This window comes from Podarcis cretensis (genome assembly GCF_951804945.1).
Source record: "Podarcis cretensis genome assembly, chromosome: 4".
In the NCBI taxonomy this organism is placed as follows: domain Eukaryota; kingdom Metazoa; phylum Chordata; class Lepidosauria; order Squamata; family Lacertidae; genus Podarcis; species Podarcis cretensis.
The window spans coordinates 69,966,949-69,993,610 of record NC_137173.1 but is presented as its reverse complement, the minus strand read 5'-3'; the positions used below and the strand labels follow the sequence as shown (position 1 = coordinate 69,993,610).

The window sequence follows — 26,662 nt, the reverse complement described above, 5'->3', positions numbered from 1 at the left end:
TGTACGTAGTGTCGCGTAGAGCAAGATAAAGAGTGTGAGCTGGAAGACACGATAGAAGTTGTCATGAGGTTGCCCTGTAGACCATTTTGTACCGTTAAGCTGGCATTAATTGATCCTCCTTAACAGATGCTCACCGTTCGTATTTTTCAAAGAGTTGTATTCCGCTTGTCCTAATGCGCCTCAGGAAATCCGTGACTGAGCAGGCATGTAACCCTGGGCCCTTCCACACCTAAGAGCAACTTTTTTTTGGCTTTTATCAAACAAGAGAATCTGCTGGGAAGAAACAATAATATGTGAACTTCCATTTTGTTTGGCTGCTCTGTGTGTGGTCCACCCAGAAGTACTGAGAAGGTATAATCAGTCTGCATATTGGCACTGCTGATCTTGAAATTAAACCCTGTTGTACTTTCAACTGAGCACTGAGGACAACCTATTAAAAGTTAATATTTAGTTCTAATGCAGTTTCTTTCAGAACAAATACTTGTAGGGGGGGCTGTAGCATTATAGAAAGATGCTGATTAAATTTTACTTTAAAGGCTTACTGTTGTATGTATTTTCTTCTTCAGTAGGGGTAGACATATATGTGGAATTTGAAGCCAAAAAAAGGACATTGATAGCTATGTGTGTTGACTGCTTACTTCCTCCAACATCCTTCCTGAACAGTTCAGTTTGGGACATGATAATTCAACACAGGATGTTGTTGGGAAGGCTTTGGGCAGCAATCCTATGGAGATATACAGAAGGCATTACATATGCTTAGCTTGTAGAAGACTACAGGAAATATGTTGACAATTTTTGGCAGAGGAGAAAACCACATTTCTTAACCTTTCTCTTGTGGACAGGATGATTTTTTATTTTTTATTTAAATACAGAATGGTTTAAACATTAGCTAGGCAAGCTCAGTTACTAGAGCATGAAACTCTTGATGTGAAGGTCATGGGTTCGAGTGAAATATTCCTGCATTGCAGGGGAGTTGACTAAATGACCCCCATGGTCCCTTCCAACTCTACACAAGTCAAAATAATTGTGTGAGGGAGGTGAAAATTCTGAATGTACTGTACAGCTGAATCAAAGGAGCAGGAACCGATTTCTGTATGATAGGCTTTTGTCTGACACTAATGCTTCACGTTTTCAAGCAAACCTGCTGAAACTCCACATTTTGTTGTAAATCAAAATAGGTTCCAGTTCTTTCTTTCCTGTTTTCCCTCTTTGCCATCACGTGTTCTCTCTGTGTGTATTTGGTAAATATGAAGAAATAGAAAAATATTTTCCCTTTCCTGAGACATTTATATTTTCCTTTAAAGCCCCCCCCCCAATAGTTGTGCAATAGTTTTCATGAAGGTGTTTGGCAACAGAGAAAGCTTCTCTTTCCTTTTGGGCAAAGTGTACATTATAAACAGTAATCTGATATGGCAAATTATATTCATGCCTGGAGTAGAAAATAATCAGAAGCAATAGAAAAATATAATGAGTTAAAACAGGGCAAGAAATAGTAGGTAATGGGTGAATATGTCCATTGCATTCCTTCCTTGCAATGAAGATTTCCTCAGAGATTTGATAACTTAAATGATTTCATTGTTAATTCAAGGAGACTGCATTTCTTCCCACAAAGTATGCTTGCATTTGGACTTTCTAACATCCAGCCTAATCTTTTGTAAATCTTTTAAAATCAACATTTCTTTAAAAGCCTTTTTTTTTATTTAAAATGCATTTTAGCCCTTAAAAAATAATTGTTGCCCCACTTCTCTTTATTTAGTAGCAGAGGGGGGAAATGCTTTTGAGCCCAGGGAATGCTTATTTGTACCCTTGTGTTGTGCTTTGTACTTGAGCAGATGCCTGTAGGGTATGTGATATGTGGAATGTGTTGTGTCCCCACCCCCTGCTGAAAGAAAAATGCTTGGAGGGGGGTAACTGAACCCTCTGCAATCAGTGTGCTGCCAACCTTAAAGAAAAAACAAAAAAAAAAAACAAATAGCCTCTCCTGGTGAAACAATGAAGATTCCTTGCAGGCCTGATTCTTGTTAGAGAAACTCTTGTCTTAAAGACTGGGCGGTTTGATTCTTGACATAGAGAAAGCCTGTCTCTGCTGGTAATTGTTTTGCCCTTCCAGCTGCATTTGCGCTTTGCCATGGGTTGAGGCGAACAACTGTGTGTTATTTTGTGCGTGTTATGTTTGTGGGTTGAATTCCGAGCTCCTGATCCTCTTTAAGACTTTGGAAGGACAAAACAATATGAAACTTCTGCTTCTCCTTTTTTTTCTTTCCACCTCTGGAGGATGTTTGCAGTTCCCATTTCTTCCAGTATCTTTCAGGTGTGTTTTTCATTATTTGCATAGTACACCTGGTCACACCCTTGTACTTAAGGAATTCTTTATAAAGAAGTAATCTAGAACAGAAAATTTCAGTTTAGCAGTTTTGCACAAATTTCATTTATTTGTGTTCCAAGTGGCCTGAATTCCAAGTTCTCCTTTGGCCTTTAAAACCTGAAAGGTTTGTAAACAAGTTACCTTGAGGACTCCCTTTCTCCCATAAGAACCTGCCTTATTGCTGTCCAAGAAGCAGTGCCTGCATGAGAACAGGGTCTTCACAGTGGTGGCACTTGAACTGCAAGTTCCTTCCAAAGGAGACTTCTTTGATTGCCTCACTATTAGAAGTTAGGCAGCATTTCAAAAATTTGTTGCTATGGGGTCAAATTGAATTTGTTGTTTTGTTCAATGCTTTAGCTGCCCCTTGTCACTTCCTTGGCTTTTATATACAAGTTTTACTGTTTTATTCTGTTTTTAATTTATTGGTTTGTGGCGCTATTAGCCATGTTATCAGTCCCTATGGGGTAGAGAGGTGAAATATAAACAATTTTAGAGTAAGCAGCTTCTCTCTTTTAACTTCAAACTTATTTTTATTTTTCAGATCGAAGAAGGCAGCAAAGCTGCAGCTGCCGACAAGCTGCTGGCTGGGGATGAAATTGTCAGCATCAATGACGTGGACCTCTCTGGGTTCAGACAAGAAGCCATTTGCCTGGTGAAAGGTTCGCACAAGTCACTAAAGCTCGTAGTGAAAAGGTAAGGTTTGTGATTCACCATGACAGAGACTAAAGTTCGTTCTTGATATAGTCAACTTGCTGACTGAAAACTAGACACAAGTCTCTCCTTTTCACTTTTCAGAATCTCATCTGAGTTAATTGGGTTTGGTTTTCCCCAAAAAATAACTTCACATGGTATATATATTATTGTGTGTTGTTGAATGGTTAATTCCCATTCAGTTTTAACTAGGACCGGTGGTCTAGAGAAACTGAATGTTTTTCAGGTTTCTGTTAGCACTACTTAGCCCAAGTAATCTATGAAGTAAAATGCTGCCTTGTGTGTATTTTAAGTCACCTCAGCCCATATTGAGGCACCCCCTGGAAGCATTCACGATGCATAGGATTCAGATTTGGGCATACCTCTGCAAACATCCTCTGGTTTAAAAGAAGTGATGTACAAGTAACCAAGCTGCACAAATCCTTTTCAGGCTTCTCAGAACTGCCTTGTTGTAGGGTGACATGGCAAGCCATCAGTGAAGGCTAGCCTATTCTCAATGTTCCCACAGGCTCACATAGTCACATGAAGATATTCTGAGTAGCATGGGAAAAAAACTTGCCAATTACTAAAGAAGCCTGTGGAGTCTACAGAGCCCATCTCAGCAACAGACCTCAACCTTACAGCCTCTGGCTCTCGTTCTGTATTAGGTCCTGTTTCACCATGCGCCTGCTCTTAATCCTTCAGTCGATCCTTACCTTTGTCCCACATGGCTTCACACTTTGTTCACTGTTGGCCATGCTGACTGGGGCTGATAGAATTCAACAGTATCTTGAGCACACTGTGTAAGCTGCCTCTGCTTAAGATACAATCTGTGGGGCTAAATTAAGAGGCTATTGAATAACTGCAAGGTGCTCTCCACTACTGGTGCCAGATCTCAATGAAAATACGATAAAGCTGTACCTTGGCTTCCAAACGCTTTGCGAGTCAAACGTTTTGGCTCCCGAACGCTAAAAACCCAGAAGTGAGTGTTCCGGTTTGCGAACGTTCTTTGAAACCCGAACGTCCGACGCAGCTTCCGCAGCTTCCGATTGACTGCAGGAGCCTTGGTTTCTGAACGGTTTGGAATAATAATAATAATAATAATAATAATAATAATAATAATTTATTATTTATACCCCACCCATCTGGCTGAGTTTCCCCAGCCGCTCTGGGTGGCTCCCAATCAAGTGTTAAAAACAGTACAGCGTTAAATATTAAAAACATCACTGAACAGGGCTGCCTTCAGATGTCTTTTAAAGATAGGAAAGCTGCTTATTTCCTTCACATCTGAAGGGAGGGTGTTCCACAGGGTGGGTGCCACTACCGAGAAGGCCCTTTGTCTGGTTCCCTGTAACCTCACTTCTCGCAATGAAGGAACCGCCAGAAGGCCCTCGGCACTGGATCTCAGTGTCCGGGCTGAACAATGGGGGTGGAGACGCTCCTTCAGGTATACAGGACCGAGGCCATTTAGGGCTTTAAAGGTCAGCACCAACCATGGGCTATGAAATTGGCTTGTTTCAGCTAACTGTAGTTTACTTCATCTGGGTTCGTAGACGCTCATCTACGTACTACCAAACCTTGGTTTAGTGTTACATGTGATCCAGGCAAAAGGGTCTTACAAGCTTTTGATATGTATAAGATACATGTCCAATATAGTTATTTTTGTATTACCTGATATGTGTCGGCATTTGGCCCCGTTAGAGAATATATCAACTACAGTGGTACCTTGGTTCTTGAACGTAATCCGTTCCAGAAGTCTGTTCGACTTCTGAAATGTTCAAAGACCAAGGCACAGCTTCCGATTGGGGCAGGTGCCCTGGAAACAACAGCCAACAACCACATTGTACGTTCGGCTTCTGAAAAAGGTTTGAAAACCAGAACACTTCCTTCCAAGTTTTTGGTGTTCGGGAGTCGAAATGTTCAAATACCAAGGCGTTCATGAACCAAGGTTCCACAGTATTTAGAGGAATCTCCTCCTGAGCATCTTTAAAAGACTCACATCTTCATAACAGAACTTTAGTTTTCAAGCATCTTTAATTTCTCACTTCAGAAAATTGCACAACACGGAGGAGCAAACCAGGAACCGTTACATCACAGAACTGACTACTTTTATGCTGCTTTTAAGCTATGCAGTTTGACTAGCTTAATGTTAAGATGGATGTTCTGGATGCATATCAGTAATTCTTAGTTGATGTACTATGCTCATTTATCCTCAGTCACCATCTGTAACAAAAAATAATGGCAGAAATGAAAGTGGTCACTGAGATTCCTAGAGACAACGACCTGCTTATTTCTCATGTTTGCTCTGGGAGAAAATATTACAACAGTCGTTAATAATTCTTTAAAAATAGTTTTGTTGTGGATTGGCGCACAAAATAAAGAAAGCAGATGGCACTATAACCCAGATAATATGAATAGTTTCAGGGAGTTCTACCAAAAGTTATATAGCCTAGGAACCAATAAATTATATCAAAACCCCATCTGGAATATATTATAATTCATATCTACTTGATCTTACATTGGCTTCTACTTTGGGCAGGGAGGAAAGAACATTTAATACACAATCTATGTTCTAAGCAATGGAGCAATCTTCATGATCTGTTTATTTGGAGCCCTTTAAATTTTCAGACATTCCACAACATAACTCATTGCTTAGCAAACTATCAGCTTTAAGGTAGCTGCCCTTTAGGTTTCCAGACATTTCTCTCCTTTAGATATGCAAACGTTCATAACTTAGGAAAGTTAGTCATGTTTGGATATTCTACATAAATCTGCTTCTGGGCACTGGGTTAATGCTTCTCACTGGCAAAATATTCTAGCCCTATTCTCCATTTACTGTGGCAGTGAAGATGTCAAAATCCATGTGGGGAATATTAGAAAAGGGGTTTAAAATAAAACTGCCAGTATAATAATGTAGAATATTCTTGTGCTCAGGTCCTGCTTGTGTGTAGAGTTCCCACGGGCAACTGATTGGCCTGATCCTGCAGGCTTTTCTTCTGTACATACGAACCATGATAGTTGCTTCGCCAAACACATAATCGCTTGCTGCTGCTATCATGGACAGCCACGTGCGAACACATTCTTAGTGCTGTACATTACAAGGGATGTTTAGGCACAGTGAAGTGATAAGTTCCCATACTCCTTGTTCTAAAATCTTTGCAGCCTAAATGTACTTTTCTCTGCTAGTCACATGCAGTATATAATAATTTATCACTAAGGCCACAGTGTTCTATCTCTGTCCAGCTGTATCTCACTGAAAATGGTCTGCCCCATTAACTTGTGATGGAATGCTAGTCTTTTCCTAGTAGTTGGCTGTTCTTTGACCATGTCTCTGGGTGAAAGCCACAGCTGGATGCTTTCTACCCCTTTGCAACACTCTTCATTTAGTTAACCGTCATCCACAACTTGGAGTAACCCGAGAAATTGACTCGAACCTTCTGGAAAAGGAACTAGAATTCAGTTTGTAAGGAGTTACATGTGTGTTTAGCGACTTGCAAGAGCTGAAGCAGCTGAAGTTTTGTTCATCATATTTTCCCTATGACCATCTCTCCTCCCTTCTCCCTGTTCTTTTCTTCTCTTTCTGTCAGCAGCCTGGCTCACACTTCATAAGCCATAGTCTGAAACAAACTTATGCTGTACTGTGAATAAGCTGTGTGCTGTTGCATGTTGCTGAAATCATGCCTGCCCCACTCAATCCTTTCCTAAGCTGGAAAGGAAGAACCCCTGGAACCAGCATTCGTGGTTTGTTACTCTCCTAACAAACTGACATGCGCCTTCTTCATGATAAGCCATTTCAGACTGTGGTTTACTGTGACATGTGAACAAGACAAATATGTAGACAATTAAGAATCAGGTTAAAAAAACAACACCCAAGCAGAAAAAGCACTTCAGGAACTGCATTTTTCAATTCTTCCCCTTATGAAAAAATACTTGTGGGCAAAGCTAGACTAAAGTTCCCGGTGCCTTAATTTCCGGTTTTCCCTGTCTCTGTCACTGGGTGACTGACTCATATGCTCTCTTACCTACATTTGGAAGATGAGGAAGGATGAGGAAGGGATTGCACCATAGGTTGTTTAAAAAAAAAAAAAATGAGTGTTGTCTGTAAGGCACTATTTCAGCAAACCCTGTTCAGTATTTCCTTCCTTCCTGCTCTGTATTTTCTTCAGGGATAAGCATCTTGCTTCTGCACTGATCATCAAATAGTATTTTCGTCACTTTCCTTTGAATCAAGCTCAGCAAAGGTTATTTGGGGAGACGCTAGAACGCTCCTGTGTTGATTTTATTTCTAGAATGGATGTGCTTCCTTCTATGATGGGCAAAGGCATATGGAGAAATAAGTAGATGGCTCTGTTGTGCTAGTGCTATTTAGCAGGAAACTTTTTAGCAGGGAGGAACTACTCCTGTTCTTTCTTTAACCAAAGAAAGCTTGCCATCAAAGCCAAAAACCCTACATACTTTTAAAAAAACCAAGTAATTGTACTACCTTATATTTAGCTGTTTTGACTCATTGAAGCATGAATTTGGTGTTGTGTATGCCACCAGTGGCAATTCAGTTATTTGGTCATGATGGCATCTGACGGATCTGCAGTCATAGATCATGCGCTCTCACTTCCAATCCTAGATGTGTGGTCATCTCCTCGCCATCAACCATGGTTTGTTCCAGCAGAAATGTCGCACTGCACCATGGTTAAAGCAAACTATGGAAATCCACGGTTATGTGACATGCTCTCAGTTCCCTTAACCATAGTTAGGATATCAGAAATGTTCAGAGGCAGGCTTTAATCCCATTCTGAATTGAGGGGTAGAAAGATTTTCAAATGGCAGTACAGGCCAAATAAGTCTGAAGGGTGCAACACATTTCCCCCCTTCATGCTGCTGGTTCTGGCTTTGTGAACACCCAGTATAAGGCCAAGTCACCCAAGTATGCTGAGGTACGGAGAATGCTGTTGCAACCATGGTCTTGCTTAGGGACTCCCCAAAGGTTGGCCAATGTGAGAGTGAGATGCTAGTTGGACCTTTGGCCTGATTTAGCAGTACTCTTGTTTTGCTATTACAAGTGCTTGAAGAAGAAAGGGAAGCAAAACCAGCTATCTAGAGTGCCATCTACTGGCACAATTTTTGCCAGGTATACTTTGGCTAGACTTAGAACCACTGGAGGTAAATTTTAAAAAACCCAGCACACATTAAATCTTACTTAGTATAATTTAGGAGTTAGTATGCTTTTTATCCAACAGAATAAATTGACCAGGATTTTTATAAAAAAAAAACAAAGCATGACATCACAAATGGAAAGGTGGGAGAAAAATTAAAAAGAAACTTCAAAGTTCCAACCCTATCCCCACTTAACTTGTAAGCCCCATTGAATTCAGTGGGGCATACCTTTAAGGCAGCATGTAGGGGATTGCAATGTAAGGTTTCAGCTGCATAACAAATTTTAATAATGCCAGAATCCACAGCTGAGCAATGCCTTTATTAGGACCAAGTGGAATCTCACAAGATATTGGCAAGCTTTTGAATTCTTCAAAACTCCCTATCAGGAAAGATGTTAAACAAAGGAAGGTTGCCACTATTTTTGTGACATTTCAGTTTGTACTAATGAAACTGCTGCCCAACTGTGGACACCAGGCGAAAATGTTTCTCTTCAACTAGTTGTTTGGCTGATTAACATTCTATGGCCTTTAAAATGTGGGGAGAAGAGGGTTATTGGTTTGTTTGCTTTTGTTTCTGCTTTATTATGTATTTTGTGCTTTCATTTTATATTTTTTATGTTGTGAACCGCCCTGTGATCTTCAGATGAAGGACGATATACAAATTAATTAATTAAATAAACAAAACAAATTAAGCCATAATCTGGTTTAACATGTTGAGTTAAACGGGTTTATCTGTTACAGGAGTTGATGCTAGTGATTGCATGTCAATTTGTGGTAATTAGTAGCATTGATGATTTCACCTTTGTTGGGTAGCAACATTATAGGAAATGTTTTCCTGTGTTCCACCATATTGCTGATAACGATTGTGGTGCTTTGTTGTGTATGAACTGCTTAATATTTGTTCTGAATCTCTAATGTCACAAGTCATTGAAATACGTGCACACAGACATTAACAGAGTGGGATATCTGATGTCTAGAACACAAGGTCTCCTGTTTGCAGGCTGCAATTCCCAGATGTTGTGTTCTTTAAAGCATATTGATGTGTTTTCATTCAGGCACTTTGGGGAGACATGCTGACTTTGAGTTAAATATGATTCCATGATTCTACGTGCCTATGTGTTTTAAATGAAAGTGTCATGTGGTGCTGAACTTCCTTTCTGTTTTTCATTTGGATGCTAATGGAATGGTAGTGCATTTGAAAAAAAACACCAAATAGTGTAAACAGTGGAGGCCAGTGCTTCATTTATTGGTTGAGCCCATCTGTGTATTTGAATAATACATGGAGACAACAGTATTGATTTCTGCTTTTATGTTCGCTGGAACCATGCATGTTAATTTGATGTCTTGATAAAATTGTAGGAAATACTGTTAATCTAAAAAGCATGGAAGCCTTGTCTTTTCTTTTGGAGTATTTCAGAGTGTGTACTCTATGTTTTGTGCTTGTTGTAGTAGTAAAAGAAGATCAAAGATAAGCCAGCATTGTCTGGGTAATTGTAAGCTGCATTAATCAACCAAGTGGCTAATTGGATGCGTATGTTTGGGTGTAGGGGATCCTCATTCAGTGCTGGTTAAATTACATGAATGGCCTTCAGAGTCATTGCAGCTCTGAGCTATTGTTTCTGTAGGTAGGTCACACTATTTTGTATTGCATACAAATGCATATCAGTTATTTTATGTTACATAAATTCACCAGATTCAACTCTCTTGTAAAGCCCTAATATTAGCACTTGCCACTGTTCAGTGATATACATTTACAAATAACTATTTTGGTACTACATTGTGGCTATTTGAGGGATTGATACTTACGGTATATAGAAATACGGTCAAAATAAAAACAAGACTGCTGATATGTTTTTATCTTCAGTAACCTGGAAAGTAAATAGCAAAATTTTGCTAATGTTAGCAAAAGAGGTTTGGGCAGTTCAGAAGACAGCAATGATCATTTACAGACCCTCCAAGTGTCCCTACTTTCAACTGACTCCCTCAGATTTGAAGATGTCCCGGTTTCTGATTTCATCCCACAATGCCCCACTTTGCCTTAGAAAGTCCCTATTTTCATTGGAGAAATGTTGGAGGGAATGGAGTTATGTTTGTTAAAAATAGTACCAGCTTCACTACAAGCTTCACAACCATAAGTAAAACTATTACTAATTTCATTGTCTGGTGAGCAACTTGTTTAAATTTTATTGTGAAAGTTTGCTTCTAAGTGTTCATGACAGGGGGTGAAGATGCAGTGAAACCGACACATGCAGAAGGCTTACAACCTTAAATGATACAATTATCGCATGTCAAACTATGCAAGACACCATACACTACATTGAACAGCTTTTAAAAAGGAAGTGGGCATGGGTCCCCCAATGTGGATGAGGACCATGGCATGAGGACAGAGGGGTTTTAAAACTTTAACCATATTATGCAGCCCATATTAAAGCCCCTGCAACTGCTATTTGCATTGAGAGAAAAGTTCTCATTTTACACCAGTATGGTTATTTCACCTATACTATTTGTACGATGCAAGAAATAGTGGTAAGAAGTGGTGGTGCTTTCTCTTGGCAAACACGCACACACAAATTGAAAGCCCAAGTGAGACATGATTTGAGCTGCTCATTTTATTATAACTAGGAAGTGCATCATAGTGGAAAGCACATTTCTTTGATTACCCTTATATTAACTGCGGCTTAGTCATGTTTGTCAAGAGGAAGTTAGTGGGGAGGTCAAGGTTAGCAAATGTGAGATCATACTAATTTCAGCGTTTCCATGATTGTTTTTATTTTATACAGGTTTTCAGGGTGTGCAGAAGTACCAGATATATGCTAAGTCAGAAGAATGTAGCTGAACTGGCCAGGGTTGGTGCTCTGCAGCCTCATTGTTATGGGAGATGGTGCCTCGTGGGAGGGGAAACCCTGATAAGCAGCCTACAAATACAGATAAATAATAAAGCCCACTGCTTCTTGTGTAAGGAGCAAGTCATAACTCGGTCAGGGTGGCACAGGATTTCAGGAGCTATAAGAAAGGGCATGGTTGTTGTATTTTCTTCCTCCTGCACACAATATTCAAATAGAACACAGTGTGTAATTTATATAATTATTCATTGGTTATTTTCTTTAGGAATGGTACACTTTGGAGGATCGTTGTCAAGACATCTCGAGTATATTCAGCTCATATGATGCCAACATACAAGTCAAGCTCACCGTGTTTATAGAGGTCTTTAAGGAAAGAGATGGGGAGACAGTGGGCCTGATATTTTGGTGAAAGTTCCTGCCTAGAAATTGAAAGTGCTCTCTGCTGTTTTCTGTTGATTGCAGGTTGTTGGTGACATGGTTATAGGATTTGGTGACAGCCAGTGTGTTGCAGTGTCTAGACTCGCATCAAGGTCAAAATCCCACTTAGGCATGAAGTTCACTAGTGGATTTTGGACCTCAGTCTAACCTACCACACAGGTTATGAGGAGGGTAAAACTGGAGTGGAGCAGAGAACCATGTATAACTTTCCTTTGTCAGGAGGAAAAGCACGGTATAAATGTACGGTGGCACCTCGGGTTAAGTACTTAATTCGTTCCAGAGGTCCGTTCTTAACCTGAAACTGTTCTTAACCTGAAGCACCACTTTAGCTAATGGGGCCTCCTGCTGCCGCCACGCCGCCAGAGCACGATTTCTGTTCTTATCCTGAAGCAAAGTTCTTAATCTGAAGCACTATTTCTGGGTTAGTGGAGTCTGTAACCTGAAGCGTATGTAACCTGAGGTACAACTGTAATCACAGGTTTGCCACTGAGAAGATTCCCTTTCTTCAAGAAGGGATGCCCAAGTAGCAGTGATGAGTGACATAACTTCTAAGCTTATTTCCATAAAACTGTATGGGTTTCCATTTTCTCCCTCCCTTTCTGTTCCTGTGCAGTGAGTAAATATTGACCATTTGGTAAGATATCAAGGAGGCTATCAGTATACAACTGTCACATAACTCTAACCCTCACATATGGGGAGCGGGTGGCACCGTGATCTAAACCACTGAGCCTCTTAGCCTCGGCTAAGCTAAGTGCTCCCTCGGCTAAGCTAAGTGCTCCCTCGGCCTGAAAGTGAGATGAGGACCGAACCCCATAGTCACCTTTGACTGGATTTAACCATCCAGGGGTCCTTTACCTTTATCTCTCACATTCATGTGGCCTAATCCTCTGCTTGGGAACTTACTATATGTGAGGTGATTTGAATTAAACTCAGGCAGTATAGTACTGAGGTGATGAGGCATGGGAGGCCTTGAGAGAAGATAGGACACCCACTATGTTCCCTGGCTTAAAAGTGGAAATAACCTTTTTTATAAAAAGGAATTTGGTAGAGGGTTGCTTTTGTTTTTGTAAGGCATTCAAAGCCAACAGTCACAAACAAAACAGGTGGTTTGGAAGGCTGTTGAACTGAAGGGGGGGGGGGGTTTAAGTAGAAACAATGGATCTTCCAATCCTGGGACTTTGTGCTGCTGAAGTATGTGGAAAATTTCAGCCAGTTCTTGTAAAGGAGGTTTTTCCTGGAAGTCAGTGGCACTACTTGTGCAAAGTGTTTCAAAGAAAGTGTGGCAAGAGCTGAAATAGATAAAATATGTAGTAATAAAGATCTGGACTCCCCCCTGCTCCACTTGCCCATAATTTATAGTGAGGGAATTTTATGATTGGAAGGGAACGAGAATATGATCCTCCTATTTTGAGACTAATGTTTTCACATTTTTCAGATTCATATTTGTCTTGATTTGTTTTTTGTTATTTTTGTTAAATAGTGTGCCAAAAATCTAGAGAGTTTGGTTGTCTCTACATGTCTTTCTTTCACATTTTCCCATGTTTTATAGTTCAGGGTTAAAATTGTTCCTCCCTACTTGGTATACCTCACTTTAAAATGGCCAAATGATGTGTTCCAGACTTAAAGTAAAAAGCCTTCTTAACGTCACTTCTTAAAATGCTTTTGAATTTATTACATATGTTATTTTCTGAAGTCTTGCAAAACCCCTCCTCAGAAAACTCAGTCCTTTGCTTCACATGCCCTCTAGTGGAAATTGTGTTCCCTGACTCAACTGATTTTAAGTACAGCTGACAAATAAATTGCATGATGTACTAGATAAAAGAAATAAAATTGGGTTCAATTGTGTATTCACTGTGGCCTAAAAGCTGTATAGGGTTTCACGGCAGCCTTAAAAAAAGAAAAGGAAAAAAAAAGATAGAGAGAAACTAAGGACGATGGTTGGCTGAACGGTGACCCAGACATTTATTCAGTTCTGTTGTTGCTGTGCCTATATAGCTCCTAAGTAATGTATCAGGAAAAATACATAAACTAACTATGAATAGTAAGTGGAGAGGGGGTAATTCTCCCCATGTGCATCAGTAAGGTAAAGGGACCCCTGACCATTAGGTCCAGTTGTGGCCGACTCTGGGGTTGCGGTGCTCATCTCGTTTTATTGGCCAAGGGAGCCGGCGTACAGCTTCTGGGTCATGTGGTCAGCATGACTAAGCCGATTCTGGCGAACCAGAGCAGCGCACAGAAACGCCATTTACCTTCCCACCGGAGCGGAACCTATTTATCTACTTGCACTTTGACGTGCTTTTGAACTGCTAGGTTGGCAGGAGCAGGGACCGAGCAACAGGAGCTCACCCCGTCGCGGGGATTCGAACCGCCGACCTTCTAATCGGCAAGTCCTAGGTTCTGTGGTTTAACCCACAGCGTCACCCAAGTCCATGTGCATCAGTAGATGGGAGCTAATTCCTGTATTCCTTGCATATTATCCATACAGATTACATACAGGCCCAGAGTTCTCAGTAGAACTGCTCATTTGTACAAATAATTATAATATTATTATTTATACTCCGCCCATCTGGCGGGGTCGCCCCAGCCACTCTGGGCGGCTTCCAACACATATGAAAACATTATAAAGCATCAAACATTAAAAAAATTCCTGATACAGGGCCACCTTCAGATTTCTTCTAAAAGTTGTGTAGTTCCTTATCTTCTTGACTTCTGGTGGGAGGGAATTGCACAGGGAAGGCGCCACTGCCGAGAAGGCCCTCTGCCTGGTTCCCTGTAACTTCACTTCTCACAGTGAGAGAACCAGCCCTCAGAGCTGGACTTCAGTATCCCGGCTGAATGATGGGTCAAGGCGAAAAGGGGTTGATCCAAAGACTATTGAAAAAGTATTTCTTTAGAACTATGCACACAGCCCATCTCCATGCAAACAGGGCAGTCCTACTTCCGCATACAATAGGGCAAATGGCTTAGAAACCTTACCTCTATCTGATGAGTTTTCCACATAGGACATGATTCTCCCTCCCCAAGGACTGGAGTCAGTCTAACTCTTGACTCAGTCCATTGTTACCATCCCAGTTTAGCTGAGTGTAGGCACTGAATTGAGTTGGCACAGTCCCTGTTAAAGGAGTATGCTCTATAAAAATGAATGTAAGACTCTGCTGGTAGGCCTAATAGAGGAAGAAATATACATTCACATGCAAAAGGGTATAAGAGTCTGCGAACAAAGAGGCTTGGGTTTTGTTTTTTTAGCTGTCTAACCTTTAACAGGTCTTCTAGAGCACATCAGAATTGTTTGTGATCACCCAGCGATGTCATGTTGCAATTATGAACCAAACAACTAAGCTAGCAGCTGTTGCTGAACAATCAGTCCAAGGAATCCAGATTTCCCATCTGGCATTGTAAATTATTTTGTCTGGGTCAGTGGTCCCAGAGTAAAGGAACGAGGCAGGAAAGACGTATATAGTTTTTTCTAATATTAGTTTATCTGGTTTTTCAGAACACATGTGCTCAGTTGATCCTGATGCTTCACAGGTATCCGTTCCCAGCTTTTGTGATGAAGAACGGTTTTACGGAAAAACCCGGTTTTCCCAGGCCTGAATCTAGTAGCCAGGGATTGCTCAGCAGAATTGTGTGCATGACTAATCAGAATCATTGCTGCCCCTTATTTTAATACTGTAATAAGGCTTCTTTGTGATTCTAATTATATCCGCTAAGCTCAATTGCAGGCGGCACACAGATTAAGCAAGAAGGGGACAGGCTCAGTTTAGAAGCCTCTGGGGATTTGGTTCTCTTAAATAACAGGTCAGCCTCTTTCTGCTGACATGCAAAATGAGAATTTTGTATTCCGGTAACCATTATTGTTGAAGATGTAAGTTTGTAAAAAAAAATATAAATTTAGCCCTTCTTATTTCTGAGTGTATTTTTGCATAATCGAGCATCAGATCTATAAACACCTCTCCCCCCCCCTCCAGAGTTAGGTCTTTTGGACTATTCCATTGACAAGGTAGTCCCAAAGTCAGCAACACGCGATTAGCACAGATGTTCATGGGAGCTCTGAGTAAATCTTTAGTCAAAGGATTCAATATTTGAAAATGCACTGAGGAAAATACTTTATAACATGGCATATATTTTTATCTAGGAAATCTTAGATGGGCTGTCTCAGGTTCTGATAGAGGGTATGTACCTATGCTTGTGATACAGTCACATGGGAAAGACTGAGAGTTAAGGAAGTAAGTATAAATACTTAACATGGAACTGTTGTAAATTATTAGCCACGCAGGTGGGTTGTTGTTTGTTGTTGTTGTTGTTGTTGTTGTATATTTAGATGCTCAAAAAGAGAATAAATATTTTTATTTTTTAGCTATCTCTTCATTTTTTTGGTATTTGTTTAATGGAAATGTCTGGATTGATACTAGATTCCAGGTTAAGGGGAGTAAACATCAGTCTTATCTCTTGATATAAAATCACTCTAGGAGGTTTTTTTTTGTTTTGTTTTGTTTTTATAGCAAACAATTCATTGGTGTGTTTTTTCTTCCCGCATGAAAAATGATTTTATCTTCCTGACAAATGAGCTGATGCAACTCTTTGTAGCAAGGGGAATGAGTGTGTTTGACTTGTTTGAAGCCTATTGAGTTCAGAAGAAACTCCCCGCGGTTAGTTTTCTAGGTTCCCTGCTATTCTCTTAACCCAGCGTGCTAGTTGTAATGTTTCAGGTGCTTCCTGTATAAAATAGAACAATGATTATGTTAGGAAATCAGAATACCGATGTCCCTTAAGCAGGTCAGTCTCCCTGCTATCTTGATACAAGATCACTCGGTGGAAAGAGGCTGTTTTTATGGTGAACCAGTCATTGCTGTTCTGAGACTCATCCACAGAGACTCAGGGGATTAAAGCAAAACAATAAGCTGGGAAACTGGCAGGAGGCTGTTGCTAATTGCTATACTGCCAGTGATTTAAAGCAGGAATTAAAGATTTGTTCTTGAAACAGTTTTCCTTTTAAATGTGCATACCTAAAACAGAGGGAAACTGCTTTAAAACGTTGGTGTGGAACGGCAAACCCTTGTTCAAGGAACCATTTGATGCCCAGCATATATATCAGGGATCAGCAAACTTTTTCAGCAGGGGGCTGGGCCACTGTCCCTCAGACCTTGTGGTGGGCCGGACTATATTTTGAAAAAAAATATATGAACGAATTCCTATGCCCCACAAATAACCCAGAGATGCATTTTATACAAAAGCACACATTCTGCTCATGGAAAAAAACACCAGGCAGGCCTCACAAACAACCCAGAGATGCATTTTAAATAAAAGGACACATTCTACTCATGTAAAAATGCGCTGACTGTCCACGGGCCGGATTTAGAAGGCGATTGGGCCGGATCCAGTCCCCAGGCCTTAGTTTGCCTGCCCATGATATATATCATGAGTTTCTAAGACTGATGGGGACTGCCTGCATCAGCATGCAGCTTCTGCACAGTATGGTTCTTATGTGCAAATGTTATTAACATTTGATACAATTCCACGTGCATTTTTTAAATAATAATAATAATAATAATAATAACTTACATTTATATCCCACCTTTCCTCCAAGGAGCTCCAGGTGGTGTATATAGTTCCCTCTATTTTATCCTCACAACAACCCTGTGAGGTAGGTTAGACTGAGAGACTGTGACTGGCCCAAGGTTACCCAGTGAGGTTCATTGTCTAGTAGGTACGAGAAAACTGGTCTCCCAGGTCCTAGTCTGCTACTTTGTTCAGGTGTTCAGTTCAGGTGTGTGGTGTTCACCATATGGTTTTATGTTGATAGTGCACCCTTTTTATTTAACCACGTGACCTACTAAATCACCGTATTTTTCGCCCTATAAGACGCACTTTTTCCCCTCCAAAAATGAAGGGGAAATGTGTGTGCGTCCTATGGGGCAAATGCAGGCATTCCCTGAAGCCTGGAGAGCGAGGGGGGTTGGTGCGCACCGACCCCTCTCGCTCTCCAGGCTTCAGGAAGCTATCCACTAGCCGTGGGAGACCCAGCTCTCCCAAGGCTAGCGGAGACCTTGCCGGCACCCAGAAGCTTGGGGCGTGCTGAGCTCTGCTCGCCCCAAGCTTCAGGATTAGCGCAGCGCTCCCCTAGCCGTGGGATAGCCGCGCGGCTCTCCCAGGGCTAGCGGAGACCTTGCCAGCACCCAGAAGCTTGGAGCGCACTGAGCTCCGCGCGCCCCAAGCTTTGGGATTAGCGCAGCGCTCCGCTAGCCCTGGGAGAGCCGCGCAGCTCTCCCACGGCTAGCGGAGACCTTGCCAGCACCCAGAAGCTTGGGGCGCGCTGAGCTCAGCACGCCCCAAGCTTTGGGATTAGCGCAGCGCTCCGCTAGCCCTGGGAGAGCCGCGCAGCTCTCCCACGGCTAGCGGAGACCTTGCCAGCACCCAGAAGCTTGGGGCGCGCTGAGCTCAGCACGCCCTAAGCTTCGGGCTTAGCGCAGCGCACCTGGGGGGGAAATAAAATTTTTTTCCTTTATTTCCCCCCCAAAAAACTGGGTGCGTCCTATGGGCCAGTGCGTCCTATGGGGCGAAAAATACGGTAGTTATTACAGGGAGATGCTCTAGCTCCATGCTATAGTTTTGTGCAAGTGCTACCAATGCAGTGCCCTCCAGCTCTTGATGGACTACAACTCCCATGAGCCCCAGCCCATCCGGTCAGACACCAGGAATGATGGGAGTTGTCATCCATCAACACCTGGAGGGCACCACATTAGCTAGTCCTGTTTAGCTTCAAAAGTGGGGGGAGGGGAGTACATAGAAAAAATGATTCTATCCTTAAAGAGATACAAGCCTTATAAGCGGCTGAGACAACCAGTTTCCTCAGAGTACTAACCCAGTCATGTTGCTTCAGCTTCCCTTTTTAGGAAGAAGCTGAAGTTTAGTGAAAAGTATAGTTTATAGCTTCATCTTCCAAGAAAATCTTCAAGAAACAGAATTCAAAAAATTAAACTAACTATTCAAATAATTAAACTAACAAAGTGTTTGGCTTAAATCAGAGGAAGATAAACATTGCTGTAAGAGCAATGAAACATTACATCTTTCTTGGGGGCTCTCGGTAGAAGGGCAAACTTGATCCGATAAACACAGCTATGAATCTCCTTTTTGTATCATAATAAGACAAACATGAGGCATCAGTAGGCTGCCCATCTGTCAAGGTGTTTTATTGCCATCTGTAGCAGTAAGGCTACAGGTCCGTTGCTGCTAAAATGCACACACATTTAAGAGACCAATAGCCGCTTGGCTGTGTTTTGCCCTTGCACTCAATTAAGCAGAGATGGAAAGAAGCATCTGTAAATGCAGTTCCACAGTTAATTCTCCCAGTACTTTTGCCCCCATAAGTTCATGTGACATGGTATTTTTTTCTAGCACTGGAGAAGGGGAATGATGGGGAGCAAATATATTGGTTAGAGTACACATATCCTGAGTGGCTGTATTGGTCTCCAGGACTAGATATCAGTTAAGAACCTCAATTTGACTGGAGGTACATGGAGTTCATATTTGTTTTCAAATTAGCAGAGAACTTGACTTCCATGGTGAAAATATAATTGATCTAACAGTGTGTGGTTGCATTAAAAGGAGCAGCTAATTTGGAGTAATTAAATTGGTGGCCGAAGTCTTATTGATTGAGGAGAGTAGATATAGCTGAATCAGAAAGGAATTTCCTTTCAGAATTTGTTTGGTGGTTAAGAGCAAGAACTTTGAGGCAGAAGTCTCAAGCATGGTCCATCTCAGCAGTTTCCTGGGTGACTTTGGGCAAGCTGCTATTTCCCAAAACGGGCCTTACCATCTATAATCAGGCAACAGTGGTACTGACTTTTTTCCGTGGGGTTTTGTTCAAAGGATTATGGAGAGAATGCTCATGAAGTACCTGGAACAGTTAAGGAAAGTACAGCGGTGTTGTTGTGTGATGAAGCAAATAGTTCTTTACTGTATACCAGCTGAAAGGAACAGGCAGCATGAAGTGTTTCTTGAAGGGATAATAATGATGAATGTCATCTCTTACCAGCCTAGACTGTGTTACAATAACTTGATAAAATTGCATAAGTGTTGGTGATTGGGAAAATTCCCAGATCAAGAATCCCAAGAATCTTATCCCGTGGGAAATTGTTCCACTTTTTACCTGAGACTTCAGAAGTCGAAAAAATGCAGACCTGTGCTGCGTAAAACTGGAATCATTTGGAGCACAATTTCTGTTCTCATCCTGAAGCAAAGTTCTTAACCTGAAGCACTATTTCTGGGTTAGCGGAGTCTGTAACCTGAAGCGTATGTAACCCGAGGTACCACTGTATATGCTTGATGGTGATGCATCCAAACTTGGGACAGTTATTGTGAGGAGCATGCAGGGTAGTAGCTTGAAGATAAAAAGCAACAGATTTTGTCAGTGTGGAATTACCATACAGGAAGAGTAGCATCATAATGTAATTCTGTCTGAATCAGTGAGGAGTTAGATCAGCAGAGAGACATTTCAGTCTAGAAAGACTTAGAGACTGATTTGTTCTTATCTCCTCATTTTCTAGCTGGCATTTCTTTCTTTTCAAAGTGGTACTGATTTTGCAGAGGAGGTGGCCAGTAGAGGGAGGAATTTTGCTCTAAATGTAAACAGCAAGCAATTGCTGTCATCTTATAAAAAGAGGGTGGGAATGCTTTTCTTGAATAAAAGAACGATGAGTTGAAAATTCTCGTTCCTTGTCAGCATGTATTTTCTTTTCTAAATTTATCATCCCATCAGTAAGTTCATATCGATTTTGTGTCACAGCACGAAACTGCTGTGTGAGATGAAAATAAATCTGAGCAGCAATGTTACCAAATCTCTTGGAATTGGTAAATATCCTAGCAAAAATGTTAAGTGGCAGCTGTCATATGCCAGGCTTAGTCACAACTCTTAAGTCCCATTGAAAGCAGTGTCACATATTTTAGATTTTAGCTGGGTCTCATTGCAAAGTGTGAGCTTAAAAAAACAAAACAACCACCACCTTTTGAATACAGTACAAACATACACAGATATACAGTGGGTGATGTCCAACTAATTCATACCAGAGTAAACCCAATGAAATCAATAGATTTAAGTAATACTTTGAATATGACTTAGGTCAGTATCATCCAATACTATATGAGCACAAACATAACATACAAGCATACAGCTATGTATTTCAGGGGAAAGGAGCATAAACTTATTGTTCAAAACATTGGCCACTTTCTCAAAAACAAAATATCTGTAGAACGACATTGTCACATAAGTATATCGTGATTGATAGATAGATGGATGATAGATAGATATAGATATTCCATTGTGTGTGTGTACCACCTGCTATTTAAAATATCCAGGTACATACATCTACAGGGTGAGTCTTTTAGAAGAGGCCCCATGGAACATGTGTACTCTGTATCCACAGACTCACCCTGTGTATATATATATATATACAATATATATATATATATACAATATATATATATTGCTGACCCTCACCAACTTACGTTTTAAGACATACCTTCATAAATTCTCTTTGTGATATTGTTTATTTTATTTACTGTTTATTTTTCAAGACTGTTTATTGTTTATTTTTCAAAACTGAAACATGTTTTAGGAGGCCAGTGGGTGGGTTCGAAAGTCATCCCGCAAAGCAACTGGTTACATTTGTTGTCCAGTTCTATTTTGGTAGTAGTATTTCATTAAATTTGCAAGTATTGCTGGTGGGTTGGTGGGATTGTGTATGTGTGTGTCTGTGTGTTTGTTGAGGGGACAAGACTATATAATACCTGTATGTAATTCCTGTTTATTTTGTTTCACTCCATTTATGTGCATAATACACTTTGGGACACTATGCAAATAATGCTTATAACTATACAAATGCATGCGTAGATGCCATAGTGAAGGCACTCTCTTTACGTGTAATCAGGAACGGAGCTTCTAGCTTTCTGTGTTAGAGAACTCTACTATGTTTCAGCTCTTATAATACTGGGGCAGGGTGGGGGGAGAAATAGATTTCACTGAACGTGTTAATAAAGATAACCTCATGCAGTAAAAAAGACTTGCTATGAAGTGTGATCTCCTCGACATAAAAAATATGCCGAAATATTTTCCTTCATTGTCTTGTCCCCTCAAATCTTAACTTTAGTTTTCCTTCTCTCTCGGACGACTTCATAAGTGTATCATATCTGTTTAGGGTTAGGAACACGAAGGAAGGCTGTTATTACTATTGCTGTTAGTAACAGAGTTTCTTTCTGGGTTCAGATGCTCTCATTCTGTCACTTATAGTTTATGCAGCAGAATTGTAGGAAATACTAACCACTCTAGTCGCCTGCAAAGTATTTCACTCTAGCAGTATAATTTTTGTTAATATCTTGCTCTTTCTCTTTTCAGACTTCTTTCTGCTTGCACCAAGGGATTTGGGATTAATTTCTGTGTTGGATAGCCTATTTATAGTGGTCTAAAATGCAAAGAGGAATCAATGATTGAAGGGGTCTTTTCAATTTTAAAAGCAACGGCTCTTCTCAGTAACTAGCATGTTGGCATGATACAATAATGTAAACCAATCCTCTCCTATATAGCAGCCTATAACAATGTACTAACAAAACCGAAAGCATTCACATAGTATTTCAGAAACATGCAGTGTGGGGTTGTTGTTTTTTAATTTTAAAAAATCCAAAATTCATCCACAGAAAGAAGCAAAACCCCAAATCTCTCTTCTCTGTTTTGCTTTGTTTCTATCCCCATGGCTTTCAAATGGGTTTAGGCAAATTTCTCTTTCTAGTGGGCTTTATGCTACTCTAGTGTTCCTCTGCAGACTGGCATGACCATGTTCTCTGTCTTTCCTTGCTCACAATCACGGAATGAGAGCAAGGACTGTCAGTCAGCTTGCTTTTTTCTTTTCTTTCTAATGTGGGGTGAGACTCACTATGGAAAAGTCTGAGAATTTCTGGTCTACTGTGTTCCTCCTCTGCTTCCCTGACGGCTCAGGAAGATGAATTTGGTGGTGGATATTGTAACGCAGAAAATGCCGTCTGAAAGTGATGTTCATGTGGCCAGAAGCTATCTTACGAAGATCTTGAGAAGCTCCATGAGGTATGGTGTTGGTTCCACAAAGACAGCATTCCCTATCCCTTCTCCTAATAGAAAAACCCTTCTCAGTAATCCAGAAATCCATTCTAAAATCCTCCATTCCCACATTTCTCCATGATAAGCATCTGGCCATGTAGTCGTTCTGTAGTCTCATGTTTCATTCACATTTTGTACAAACCATTCTGGTTCCATGCATATATATCAAGCAAACAACAAACAAATAAATAGTTTGTGGTTAAACTGCCATCCTACCAATTATCACTTATCAGAAAGTAAGTTCCATTGAATTTCAAAGGGGCTTCTAAATAGACATGCATGGGATTCCACTGTGAGGCTACTGTTTTTAAACTAGACAATTGCATGATTCATCAGCTAACTGTGGAGACAGCCACACAATTATCATTGAATTTGTGGGATTAGATTTGCATGTGCAGAACTCCATGATAGCATTAAGTTGGCAGCATTGTGTGGGTAGTTGGATTTATGAAGGACTTGGACATGTGTTTTTTTAAGAAATGGCATTGCTCTTACAGAATAGCATGTCCACACAGGCTATTCAACCTCATGCAACTGCTACAGTGTTGGTTCCCACACATGCCAAGCTGTGTGAACCCCTGAAGCAATTAGCCTTCAAGCCATTTAGCTAAAATAGACAACTGTTGCTTCAGCATATTGGATTCTGATGCTGGCTTCTTTATGGACATGGGTTGAGAGACAACCAGCATGTGAAAACAGGCCCCATGGTCCTTTGTGACAGATTTCACAACAGAACAGTCAAGTGACCAGAGCAGGTAGCTGATCTTGAACCTCCCTCCCTGCCTCTCCTCTTTCTACACGCCCAACAAAGCTTTGCAACCAGGTGCCTAAAACTGGTGGAACACTGTTGGCTCCCAAGATTTTAGGAAGCCATTGGGCAAGATGCCATTGAGGAACTCCCTGCTGCTGTCACCACTAACCATTTGCTTGGCTTCTCCCTGTGAGCCCACTCTCTACTTAGGCTCACAAGGAGAGGACAGGGGCTCCTTCTCTGGACTATTGTCACGTTTTGCATGCTTGAAAAGGGGTGTAGTAAGCAGGCAACAGTAGTAAGCAGGAGCAAGGTGGGATGGTTGGCTTCAGGCCCCTGCTGGTGTATCGACCTCGTAAGGTGCTTGTCAGTGATGCTGACCTCTGAATTGGATGCTGCGCTATTTCAAGCAGGCAGATGCAGGACAGTTTGCTAACTTTCTCCATTTACTGGATGAGAAGATGGCAATAGGGAATGGCAAGGTTGACAGGGAGGCCTAAGGCTTGCTTCTCGAACCAACGCTTGATAGCCCAGGAAGCTTTTGTGCCAGTTGACTGGCAAAACTGGGCAGCACTACAGAGAAATGTGGGGAGCACCCTCTGTTTGTTTTTTTTACATTACGTTTTCTCTCTTAATGAACAGGTATTTGAATCTGGATCAGAGTTCCTGGCCATTGTCACTGAACCACACCTACTCTGGTTTAAAAAATGAGAGTTGCTCAAACACAAAATTCCTCATTTCTGTACTTCCATGCAATTATACAAGACTTAATTGTTATAGACGGTATGCGTCTATATTATAAGGGATTTCACAGATAATCAGTAAGTGCTTTTATCTGCCTTGAAGAGGTGAAACATTCCAGGCTTTGACTCACTGTCTGTATTTCAAGTGCTTTTTTTTTTTAAAGCACCTGGATTCTTTTCAAAGGTGATTTCCTAGAGCAGCAGACACTGCTCTGTAACCTGAGCCTACTTACTGCATTTGTTAATTAGGTCTGAGGTTGATTGCTTAAAAAATATATGCAGTAAATGCCTATGTTTTTCCTTTCTCATTCCAGAAAGAATGATCTAGCCTGCAGGCCCCACTCCTGGCATGCGACCAAATTCACGGAGAGTCACCCTGAGACAGCCACGTCACGGCTCTCCTCAACCAATCCCTGTGCTTCCTGGCACTCTCGGTATCATGCAAGGTGAGTTCCTGTTTAAAATTAACATGCATCCAGCTCCAACGGTAAGAAAATAATTGCTTGCCTCAGTTTGTTCCTTATCTTAAAATGGCCACCAATGCACGGTTTTATTTTAAGTTTGTCTTTGTGCACGAAGCGAGTTGTGTAATGAGGGAACTTAGATATAACAAGGGCTTGATGGCCCTTAGTCTGCAGGGTATTTTCCATTATGCAGCTAAGTAAATAGAGTGAACTACAGGTTCTTCCGGCAGGTTTTCTTTTCTTTTCTCTCAGCCTTTCTTCAGGCGTCAGTTTTCAGGTGTGTAAAGCCCCTTAAAAGTACTAAAACGCAATGGAAGGAGTAAGAAACCAAATCTCCTATAACAAAGCAATTATTTAAGAGGAAAACACACTCTGTGTATGCCTAAAGAATTGTCATGCAATTGCTTTCTCTAATTACATCTCTACCTGCTATGTAGCAATTAAAAAGAATTGGGTAGGGCACATCGTCGCCTGTTCAATCACTGAATGTTTCTCAGTAATGAGTTGTATGAGAACTATTTGGGGGATAAAAAAAAATACATCTTAGTTCAGGTGGTAAAATGTCTCTCTGTAATCCAGGTATACCATGATCTGGTTACAAGCTCTCGCAAAGCATTCCTTTAGCCACAGACCTTGCATTCCATTTGCTTCTTTGTTTTGGTGGCATGTAAAACATGTCTCAGAATATGCAGACTTTTAATTTACAAAAAAAAAAAAAAAAAAAACCCTGGGAAAAGTATACTTGCCATTCATGGCCCTAAAGTGGAACTTGATTCAGTTTTATTGGAGTACTAAGTAATGTAATCTTAAATGTTTCATGCTATGTTTACTTTTAAAAAGAAGAGCATTAAGTGGCCTTTAGACATTTGCTATCATTTACTGCTTATGTTAATAATACAAATTCAAACTTTTAAAATAAAGCTGCTTTCTTAGTTGTTTTGAACACTTAACCCAGCCCTATGGTTCTATAGATCTTGTTGTCCACTATGCTGGATGGCTTCAGAAACAGTTTTCTATGTGCCTAATCACAGATTTCATTTTATTTTTAAAAATGCTTTTGTTACATACTCTTCAAATGCTCTCATTGACACGTATTACAAAGTAGAATGAAAACTTGTCATGGATTTTATATTCACAGATGGGTCCTGGCTACATGGGAACTTCTACTTGTTTTGACTTTCCTTAGGGACAACCTGGGAGTAGGGAGATAAATGTGGAGAGATCACTAAGCCCATGCCAAGGGTTCCCTGTTAGGACCTGGGGCAATGGAGACTCCACTGGGCATTCTGTTGGACTCATACACTATGTGTGTGTGTGTGTGTGTGTGTGTGTGTGTGTGTGTGTGTAATATTTATTAAGTTTTTCCAAATTAATACAAAACACAAAGAAGCAAAAACAAATATGCACAAAAAAAGAAAAATAACAAAAATACAAAAAAGCAAAACAAATAACAATTAAAATTTTCATTAGTTTCTCCATTATCTTATTTCCCGGACCTCCTCTCACCTCCCCCTTTTGTATTCCAATTGAAATTCTTAACTCAACAAATCCTTATTATAACTTATTATGACTTATTTTAAACTTATTACTCAATCTTCACATTACAGCTGGAAATCGATTAATTTCTGTCCACCATCAATCTAACATTCATTAATTTTACAATATTTCTGCAAATAGTCCTTAAATTTCTTCCAATCTTCTTCCGCTGACTCTTTTCCCTGGTCTCAGATTCTGCCAGTCATTTCTGCCAGTCCCATATAGTCGATCATCTTCATCTGCCATTCTTCCAGATCTTGTGTCTTCCAATATTTTGCGATGAGTATTCTTGCTGCTGTTGTCGCATACAAAAAGAAAGTTCTGTCCTTCTTTGGCACCAATTGGCCGACCATGCCCAGGAGAAAGGCCTCTGGTTTCTTTATACTAGTATATATAAAGTACACACACACACACACACCCCTTCATCAAAAGGTCACAGGACAGTTTACAGCTCAGTGGCAAAAACACCAAAATGCAAACACATAACATAATATTTCCCAATTCTTACATTCTGTGATTCTATACAACAAGCACATAAGCAATACATAATAAGCAGC

General features: G+C 40.7%; 1 protein-coding gene and 1 long non-coding RNA gene across 6 annotated transcripts in view; one reads left to right on the top strand and one right to left on the bottom strand.

The window, feature by feature from the left end:
- SHROOM2 (shroom family member 2) overlaps window positions 1-26,662 on the top strand; it is a 104,053-nt gene that overhangs the window by 45,220 nt on the left and 32,171 nt on the right. For all 3 annotated transcript variants that reach the window (XM_079972383.1, XM_079972384.1, XM_079972385.1), the window contains exons 2-4: window positions 2,907-3,058; window positions 22,474-22,578; window positions 24,420-24,551. In XM_079972383.1, the coding sequence (XP_079828509.1) occupies window positions 2,907-3,058; window positions 22,474-22,578; window positions 24,420-24,551 (389 nt within the window). The remainder of the gene's footprint in view (window positions 1-2,906; window positions 3,059-22,473; window positions 22,579-24,419; window positions 24,552-26,662) is intronic.
- Window positions 891-14,592, bottom strand: LOC307214430. 3 transcript variants are annotated; one of them, XR_013838077.1, is made up of 4 exons: window positions 14,463-14,592; window positions 10,027-10,073; window positions 3,772-3,893; window positions 891-1,228 (listed from the first exon to the last, which is right to left on the bottom strand). It is a non-coding gene; the product is annotated as an uncharacterized lncRNA (long non-coding RNA). The 3 variants fall into 3 exon arrangements; XR_013838078.1 differs by lacking the exon at window positions 14,463-14,592 and adding an exon at window positions 12,342-12,941; XR_013838079.1 differs by lacking the exons at window positions 891-1,228; window positions 3,772-3,893; window positions 14,463-14,592 and adding exons at window positions 5,071-5,278; window positions 12,342-12,941.